This window comes from Haematobia irritans, chromosome 4 (assembly GCF_050003625.1).
Source record: "Haematobia irritans isolate KBUSLIRL chromosome 4, ASM5000362v1, whole genome shotgun sequence".
Classification (NCBI taxonomy): domain Eukaryota; kingdom Metazoa; phylum Arthropoda; class Insecta; order Diptera; family Muscidae; genus Haematobia; species Haematobia irritans.
In genome coordinates this window covers 116,089,160-116,099,202 of record NC_134400.1, presented here as the reverse complement: position 1 = coordinate 116,099,202, position 10,043 = coordinate 116,089,160, and the positions used below count along the sequence as shown (strand labels likewise).

General features: G+C 33.4%; 2 protein-coding genes across 2 annotated transcripts; one reads left to right on the top strand and one right to left on the bottom strand.

The window, feature by feature from the left end:
- Positions 1–387: 387 nt before the first annotated feature.
- Gorab (Golgin, RAB6 interacting) lies at positions 388–3,408 on the top strand. Its single transcript, XM_075303326.1, has 4 exons — positions 388–610; positions 972–1,590; positions 2,654–2,794; positions 2,870–3,408. Exons 1-4 carry the CDS (start codon positions 520–522, stop codon positions 3,084–3,086), a joined length of 1,068 nt encoding a protein of 355 aa, XP_075159441.1. The 5' UTR covers positions 388–519; the 3' UTR covers positions 3,087–3,408.
- Positions 3,409–5,796: 2,388 nt separating this feature from the next.
- Zyx (lipoma-preferred partner zyxin) lies at positions 5,797–8,229 on the bottom strand. The gene has a single exon (XM_075303325.1). It carries the CDS (start codon positions 8,059–8,061, stop codon positions 6,043–6,045), a length of 2,019 nt encoding a protein of 672 aa, XP_075159440.1. The 5' UTR covers positions 8,062–8,229; the 3' UTR covers positions 5,797–6,042.
- Between the last annotated feature and the right edge of the window lie 1,814 nt (positions 8,230–10,043).

The following is a 10,043-nucleotide window of genomic DNA, read 5'->3' as shown; positions in this document are numbered from 1 at the left end:
AAATAGTGCTACGCATAGAGGCAAATTGCGGGCATTTTCAGCACTACCGACAAACGAGAGTGCTGCGATTGCCCTGTTGCTTCTGAATTCTATTTTGTCCGCTGAAATGATAGCATGTTTTTAAGTGCTGGAAACATTTTAAAAATGCGTATTCTGTACAGACAAAATGATGCAGCAGTATCGATTATGCCTTCGGACTTAACTTATAATGAGGCCAATATATGGGATATGTTCGACACGACCACTGTCGTCCGGACAAACTTGTAGTCTGCAAGGCGCATCAAATTATTGGATAGCGAGATTTTATAACGAGTAATGTATAGTGTGCACGGTACATAACATTTATAATATGCTAGTGATCCCTGCAAACATAATTTGTACGATGATACCATTTGATGATGTAGGCATTTGACAACTAAAATAAGAAGTCGCTCTCTTTGTAGACTTGCCTCGATCACAATTTGTTTATTTGAGTATTTAGCATCTAAAAAGTTGTCGGATTATTTGTGATTTTATAAAATGACCGACAAATTTAATGGTTTCAGTCAGGATGAAATAAATCGAGTTTCCGGTCAAAAGGTTACAAAGAAAAATCTAATCGAAAACAATAGTGAGTATAGAATACATAAGATCTTACATAGTTCTGCGCTATGATAGCATTTACAAACTTTTTAAGAATATAATTTTGAGACTGACTTAATATTCCAAACATTCAAAAGCTTCGGTTGTCAAACAATCAGTAGTAGTCTTAAATAGTCTCCAATAGTTTTGAAAGAATACATTTGATATGCATAGTATGCTATATTAATTTCCAAACTTTTTAAGAACATGATTTGGAGACTGACTTAATATTCCAAACAGCCAAAAGCTTCGGTTGTCAAACAAACAGTAGTAGTCTTAAATAGTCTTTAATAGTGTTGAAATAATACATTTGATATTCAATATTATTTATTAACATTTCTGCATTTCAGTGAAACCAGCAACATTGCGTGGACACGGTGGCATCAGACGCATGCCAGATAAATGCGAGAACCAACGAACGGTCAGTCAGTCGAAAGCTCAATCTAACGTTATATCGAATAAAAGGGTAACTTCGGATAAATTGCAAAAAATGGAGACAAATGATTCAATGGAAGATATAGATCTGGATGGCAGTATGTCAAAATCAATAGAAGAAGCTTTATTCTTTCAAACTCAGAAAAAAACATCTCAACCGAATTCAATAGAAAAAGCACCAACAACTATGCCTATCCCTTCCAAATCACCTATTACATCGCGCCAGAAATCTAGCGATACACCCCGAGGTACAAATCTACAACGATCGTCAAATGATTCCTCTATTTTAAAGTTGAATTTGGAAAACGAAAGCCGCATATCTTCCACTTCTTCCAGTGGTCTAGATGATGACGACTCATCTATTTTATCTTCATGTGTGAGCAATAAAACTACACCTTATGTCCCACCAAGTACACTGGAAGCGCAGTCTCCATTCAAAGGAATCTCCTTAAAAGATTTTGAAACTCATCGAAAAATGATCGAGGAACAAAATCGTCAGAAGAAAGACCTGCTGTACAAGGTCATTGAACAACAGTGAGTAGTCAGCTATTCTTGTGATATATGTAAATCGATCTTCACAACGTTTATATTAAGCTTCGAGGTTTAATACCGTTTAGTGGTCTCTCGACGATTTGCTCTGAAAGAGGCCACTTGTCCCACTTTCCATTTTGTTCCTACATCCATATGGCGCAAAATTGTTCATAGTTTATGTTTAAATATGTTTCCATTCATATTCAAGGCAAAAGAAAATTATTTATTCCTATTTTCGCAGTCCACTTCATCTTCCATTAGATACTTATCTGATATTTTTTGGATATTTGCGTAAAAAGTTTGCTATTACTTTAGATAAAATGTATATACATGTACTTTTACTAACACGTGTATGACAATAGCTTGACTATGGATACTAAATAGTATCAAAAAGTCAGAAGTCGAACTTTTTTCGTCGGAATCGGGGTTCAATGTTTTTTCAATTCAACCCAAATCTAATGATGGCATTTTTTGCTGGCCAGCGTCAACGTTTTAAGTTGCCCAGGATCTTCGTTTTTGGTAACCTCTGTTAAAGTCCACTGATTTGAAGTTGATGGAAAAAGAGCTATTACAGCAAAAATAGAAAAATTGACTTTGAAGTATCAGAATTTTATGTCGAAAGTGAAATATTAGTTTAGTTTTTTACTATTTTCCAAATAGTATTTACTCTGATAACCAACACATTAATATTATTCTATTATTCCCTAATATTCTATTCAGTCCATAGAAACTTGCCAATATATATGACAATCTATAGATTTCTATGATTGTTTTCTACTTTTTTCCATATGCACGTATAAAAGTATAAATACCCCTTTTTAATAACCACTATTCTAAATTTAATGTGGTCAAAAGTGTCAGTTTAATTTTTCTAAAATAGGTATTACCATTATTTATTTATTTCATAAACTTTAGAGATAATTTAAAAGCATATACAAAATATTTCAAATGGGATACTCTATTCAACCTTGAAATAGGATTTAAATGGAAATACACGAGGAGTATCTAAATTTTTGGGGTCCATCAGAAAATCTCAAAATTATTAAGTAAACTAAATATCTTTTAGTTCACAAAAAACAGCTGCGGAAGCACGGAAAATTGAAGAAATCAAAGCTGAACTTTCTAAATTGGACAATGACTTAGCTGTAGATGTAGCAGTATTGAGGAAACAAATCGAAAGTGCCTGCATACACTTTGCTAATATAGAGTAAGTAGCTAACGAATTCGAGTTATTGATTCATTCAGCTTTTATACAACAATTATACATTCTATAATAAAACAGGAAAAATTATTTAAAAATAGAAGCCCAATTTCTGAAAGCCAAAATAGAGCTACATAACGCTGCCGAGAAAAAGGAACTTTTAACTGAACACCTCTGTACTGTAATTGCTCACAATGAAGATCGCAAAGCGCAAAAACTTACAGAACTTATGGAAAAAGTTGGGCTATCAGCTGGCAATTGCGAAGAATATGAAGCACCAAGTTCAACTTCGAAATGAAAGTTTGTTGGACATGTGCATTGGGCAGCACTCAGTGATAAGAGGGAAGTTCACCACTGTGGTATTCCAATGGAGTGAACCTGAAATACGGGTCTGCCATTAAAACTAACCTAACCGAGATATGTGCATTACTTTTAACTCAAAATATATTTGTAAGTGTTCCATATTTGTTAAGTATTTAAGTATGTACAAACATTTATTTACTAAATCAATAGACAATAGTTTTCCAAAGTGTAACCATTTATAGTTATATAACTTCTTGCCTATTATAAATTGTAATCTACAAACAAATGATTATTAAACATTTCTTATACTATTGAAATGATTGTTTCTTATTCAGTACATCAACAGCAAAAAAAATGTCATAACTTGGAACTTAATATGAATTTAGCATAAAGTTTCCACTGAGAAATCTTGTATTTTTGAGGAAACACTGTGCTTACCAGCAAACACAAGTGTTTGAGAAAGGATTTTATTTAGTACGTTTTTGAAGAATAATCGTATTCCAATCTCTGTTGTAGTTTTTGTCATTCTACTACTCATTGTCATTCCAACAATCATAGAAAGAGCCCATAATTATAATTAATAGCAAACACCAACTGCTGTTCTTCAACAATCAGTGTGTGATAAAAAATGCCATGCATGTGTCAGTTCGTGAGTATGATAGAATAGCATCAACTAGATAAGCTTGCTTCCTTTAGAATAACACAGTAAAGGGAAATAAAACCTTAACTGGCGACTATATGGTGAATCATTCCTTGATTAAAAAAATTACAAATCAAAACTTTGGTGAAGACACCAAAAACGTGGCCAAATCTTAATTTGATGCGTTCATTAGATTTATTAATTTTATTAAAATATGAGTTATCATTCCTGATATCAGTGCCGACCGATCCATGTCTGAGAGAATTTTCATAAACAGAATGGGTTGAAATACAATGACTGTTACATGAGCTGTAACGATGAAGAGGAAGAGAAACAATCAAATCCTCTTGTGAGAATCACACTTGGCACCAAAATCGTAGTTTTCCTCTGATTTTTTTTTTCATTTCCTGTACAAGTAACAGATCTTTTTTTTACGGGGTTACATTTGTATCAGTGAAGAAAGTCTGCTAACAAATCAATATATCTAGCAATCACTAAACACGATCACGACATTCAATTGCTCCCTTTTTGAAAACAGTGCCGAAAGTGAAGACCAACATTTTTCAGAAAGAGAGAATATTGTACGTTTTACATATATATTTGGTATTCAATGGAAAAAATTTATTAGTAAAGTACACATTGTAAAACATTTACTAGGATGACACATATTTTTCATAGTTCTGTAAACATTATGCGATAAAATGTAAAATGACGCTGCAAATGTAAGTATGCATGATAGTAACGGTATAGTCACACTGGGCAAATATTTAACAGAATACAATAGAGAATTCATCGCCACAGTCAAACCAACAAACATTTTTAGTTAATGGACATATAACATCATAGAAAGTGTCCTATAAAAAAGTTTGACACTCATATATTTGCTTAGTGTGATCATACCCTAAGAAAAGCATATAACATATTGAGTTACAACTTAATTGGGCCGTTTTCTTGCTGAAAACGCATTGATTTTTTAAATGCATATTTTAGTTTTGTTCTTCATATACAGTCATATGCGTTCTGATCTATAGTACAATATTAGTATTGATATCCCTTTATCAATTTTGGCTTTAAGATGGACACTATGTTCGGGGGTTTCAACAAAACAATATATTAGAAGTGCATAGTAAGCTAAATCAGTTCAAATATACAAAATATGTGACATGAATAATTGAAACAAACAGTAGTACACTTCACTTATCATCTAAGAATAATAACTCATCAATCATTTGTATGAGAACGGACCTAATTAAGTTGTACACCAATATTTCAATATATATCTAGTTTTATTTATGTGTATACTCGTACCTATATTATATGGAATGTAAGTAGTACATATATGTTTACTAATATGTATGTAGTTTTTTTTTTGTGCTGCTTAAATCATTGAAAATAACTCAATAATAAATTTTGTGAATGGATCGTAACTTATGAAACACCTTTATGAATCTAACGAAATCTGTACGGATGTAAAAGAAATAACTGAAGAGCTTTAATAAAATGGGGCTCCGTAATCATTGAATACTCAAGAGCTCTTCGAAGGAGTAGCAAAGAAAAACGTGGTCAATTCTAGGTCATTCAAACAACATAGTGTACTACAGATAATCCCAAGTGAGTAGTTTAATAATTTATGTTTCAAAAATCAAGGATAACTGAAGAAGGTAATAAATACACACTGGAAGCGATTTTTAGCAATGACATAAACATTAACATTAGGCCACCTCCAGCAAAATTTTAGCCTCCTTTCATATTTTAAAATTGTCGGGAAGCGACATGGGAAATGTTCTATAATGTGTAATAAAACACCGGAATGATATTATTTGGAGACAAATAGCAAGAGGTCGTATTTTCCAGAAAATTTCATCCTTTTGCGTTTTTGTTCATATATAAAGTACATTAAAATGTAGACGAACGTGTTGTTTTAACCACGCCACAGTAAATTATCTTATATACCAAATAATACAAGAATGAAATGAAGATTTTAAGGTATGTAAAAAATGTGATTTGCTCTCAAAACAATAATTAAAAATAGTAAGAAAAAATAGCAAAGAAAACAAGAATAAAGTAAAAAACATGTATGTGTGAGGCAAAACCACCTCTTTGTTATTCAGATATTTGCGATATTTTATATAAGCAAGTGGACATAGAGTTTCTTGTTTAATAATTGTTTAGGACTAAAGTATTTATGTCACCCGAATATATAACTTGGCAGTTGTTATAAATGCTTTAAGCTGTTCTATATCAATATCGTTTGGAATGTCGGCATTTTCATATATATAAAATGTATTTAGTTCATTATGGTATTATCTCTTCAAAGTTCCGTAGTGTTTGCTATGCAGTTTGTAAGCATTTGTACACGCCGCGCATTACAACTCTTACACAGAACATGATCGTCCAAAGGATAGCAGCCACGGCCTTCAGCTTCCGACGACAATAATAGACCACAATCCTCGCATTTATAGCATTCGAAATGGAAACTTCTGTCTAGAGCCACAACACGAACAGTTTCAGTTTCTCCCAGTTCGGGCATAATAGGTTCCTTGCATACACAACAGCATGGAGCGAATTTCTTATGGAAATCCTCTATACAATAATTTTGATTTGTAGCGTCGACAGTAAATGGTATGCCATCCAGACTTTTTTTGCAGACAACACATGTAAAACATTGTGGATGGTATGGTTTTCCAGTGGCGCGTAGAATACGCTCTAATATAGGATTCATACATACAGAACACTTCTCAAGAGTTTGTAGGTAATCATATTCACAGTACGGTTTTCCATCTAAAGTATAGAAGGGTTTGCCTTGCAAATTTAAAGCACATTGGGAGCATGTGAAGCATGCTATGTGATAAATTTGATCCATTGCAGTGCATCCAGAATTCTCGCCTACAACTCTTTCGTTACATTTAAAACAAGTGCCATAATTTTCCAAATCCTGGGTAGATCCCATAGATTGCACTAAGTAATCTGTAAGAGTTTCTACTTCATCTTCCTTACGTGTGCTTGGTGCGCTATTTAAAATTCCACTAGCACTGTCTCGGGTATTCTTTGGATAAATATGTGCGCTAGAATCAATATCGCTACTTAAGTTGTCGCTATTGGTATTGCTTAACATACCTCCACACGGTATGGTACTCATGCTGCCCTTAAGGCTCGTCGGATACATGGTATTGTTGGAATGATTGGACATTTGACTTGGTGGTCTTGGATTAATTGGTTCATATATAGATTCGTATGTAGATGAAGCCTGAGAAAATCCTCCATAGCCATAAAAGTCGGAATTAACGTTCGTGTTCGCCGCCTGCATATTATTGTAGTTGTTATATGCAGTGTTTGCAACGTACGGCTTATTCATGTACATATGCCGGGAGTCATTTGCTGATACAAGTCCTTTATGGTCCAGTGGCAAACCATAACCACTTATGGGTTTGGCAACACCCATTTGATCATTTGAAGTTGTTATTGGTTTATTTGGTGTACTATTTGTTTTGAATACCTCGGTGGCTCGCCTTAATTCACTGTACGAGGAGCTCACCGGGCTAGGCGGTGGAGGAATCTCGTCTTCTGGGAGCATAGCCATATTGTGTGCGTAGTAAATGCTTCCATCACCCAAGTCTGACTGTGGTGGATTTATAGGCTGTATATTGGTATATATATTATTCATGTTGCCGTACACATTATTTCTGTTTGGATTGCCACCCATAACTGGTGAGGTTAATGATGGGGAGCGTCTCATGTTTGCATAAGTAGCACATGAGCTATCCAAAGAAAGTTGTGGTTTAATATCTACATCTGTCAGCAATGACGTTGATGATAGCTTAGGTATAGTTGACAGTTTCGATTTTGTCAACGTACTCGTATCATTTTGGCTGCTGATTTTGCCGCGTTTTTCTAGTTGCTTCTTATGGTGCTCCAAAGCTTCCAATTGTTGTTCCAAAATTGCAGGATTATCTAATGTTACTTTAGACGATGCAATAAGAGGTGAAATGCCTGTTCCCCCCATTGTGGATGATGTAGACGATTGCTTTCGAAGCAATAGGGGTTTTGGAAAACCTTCGGCAACAGACGTAGATTCATAAACTCCATTGTCTAGACTCTCCGAAAAATGCTGTGCCTTTTTATGAGGTTTAGGTGGAACCATAGGGGGCCCCACCTTTTTATTGGAAGTGAAGCTATATTGCGGATTACTTCTCTCTTCGATGTTATTGACCAATTTGGCGACTCCACCAACATGATGGCTCTGAAGTGGATCTTCCTTATTAGAAACAGATAGAGACAAGCGCCCATTTATCAAATTTAACTGTTTCAATTGTTCGTCCAGGTCATCCATATTCCGTAGAAAATAAAGATTACTCAAAATACAAATATATATAAATATATCACTTATTCATTATTTATTTCTTCTTTCTGTATTCCAAAACTAAATACCAATGGGAGCAACTCTAGCTATACCACTCAAAAATTTTTTTTGGTTTTTTGGGTCGATAGAGAATTAAATTTGATGTCGAAATAGCAAGTAACCGGTTTGCGGTCGTAACCGGATAACCGGTTATTCGAGCCTAAAGTATATGTAAATATTCGTTAATAAAATCGGTTCTACTGAACCGATTACTTTTATATGTACATCACTAAAAAGGTAAAGCTATCACCCAATAAACACAAACGTTTGAAAAATGCTAAATTTCAACAATTTTTCAAACATTTTTTCAAAGGGTAATATTCAAGTTCAGAAATTGTTGAGAAAATCGCGTTCTCAACAAAAAAAGACATTACCCTCAACAGTGAAATTCAACACATTAGCAATAATATCTCAAGTGTTATCTTCAAATTGAAATACATCGCTACTCAATAATTTGTCAAACAATTTTCGATGCGAGTCAAATTCAAAATTAACATCAACCTAAATTTGTATGAATGATATCCCCACTTCAAATTGAAAGTCAAAGCCAAAATTCTATGAATTTTGTATAATTTATTCATTTTCATCAAAATAAAATATATAATAATACACTACAATACCAATTGATAAATAATAATCTTATTAAACATATCAACAAATAAGAACAAACAACAAAACTTTAAATATCTTAAACATTATAGGTGGGTATTAAGATCGAGTTTAGCCGCTAAAATCGTCATTTTTTCACGATTACTTTTCTTTAATAATCCATTTTAAAGAATACAAACTTTGTGCAAATTTACTTTGGGATATTCCCCATCAATTTATAATGAAATCTGCAACAATTTTGTATAATTTTATGCCTTTTTTTTACTGATTTAGTTTTCACTTTAGTGAAAATTAGCGGCTAAACACATTTTTTCATTGATAATTCGTTTTCCTTCCTTTTGTTGTCATAAAACAGCATTAAAATTTATTAACATGCGGGCAATTTGAAATTAGGAACGTACTGGACTGCGTGTTAGAATTGATTTCCAGCAGAACGAATTCACAAAATATCCATTTTGAACTGATAATAGCATATGAATTAAACTGACGATGTGATGCACACTTTCATCCAGAAGTTGTTGATTTCAACAATTTGTTGTTTTTAACAATTTTAATTAGTTGCACTTGTAATGTTTCTGGAAACTTGTTCTTGTCGATAAGCCACTCATTTTTCATTGGCCAGCTTCTTAATGTTTGCAAGAGTAGCATCTAAAGATTTTAGTTTTCTGCAAAGCGATTTAAATTTAGTGACTTTTTTACAAAACTGGCTATAAATCAAAAAGTGTTCGATGTAAAGGTACTAAGTAACCGGTTGGAAATGTAGCCAACACTTCCACTTATCCGCTAAAGTTACATTTAGGCAAATATCTCTGAACCGGAACCGGAGTTATGCGCCAATGAATCTAATTGTATCCGTGAAATGTGGAATTTTGCATAGTAAACTATTATACTAATTTTTATTTAAAAGTTGTTTTTCGGGTAGAATAAAACAGAAGTGGTTTTAAACCGGTTATGGCAACATGGTTGTAGTGAATTGTTTGTTTGGAAAGTCACATTTTGCAAAAACAAAAACACGCGAATTTTTGAAAAAAACCTTTTTAAACCGGATATGGATATAAATCTGTTAATATATCCGGTTCTAAAAAAAATTCGATATAAAAAGCGCCGCGGGCGAACTTGTTGTTTAAGGGATATGGATATAAATCGGTTTATATATTTGGTTGTAAGAAGAATGTATATGTAAAAACCGCCTCAGACGGAAAGTATTTTTTTAACCTGGCTATTGATGCAAATGAATAAATATTTCCGGTTTTAACTACAATTTGGATGTACAAAGCGCCGCAGGCGAAAATTTTTCATTTTCT

What these genes read in the sequence shown, in the direction of transcription:
- Gorab (XM_075303326.1), top strand. Translation starts at nt 520, where the DNA reads ATGACCGACAAATTTAATGGTTTCAGTCAGGATGAAATAAATCGAGTT. An exon ending in AAATCTAATCGAAAACAATA is followed by an intron (nt 611 to 971) that starts GTGAGTATAGAA and finishes TCTGCATTTCAG; the next exon opens with TGAAACCAGCAACATTGCGT. An exon ending in ATACACTTTGCTAATATAGA is followed by an intron (nt 2,795 to 2,869) that starts GTAAGTAGCTAA and finishes ATAATAAAACAG; the next exon opens with GAAAAATTATTTAAAAATAG.
- Zyx (XM_075303325.1), bottom strand. Translation starts at nt 8,061, where the DNA reads ATGGATGACCTGGACGAACAATTGAAACAGTTAAATTTGATAAATGGG.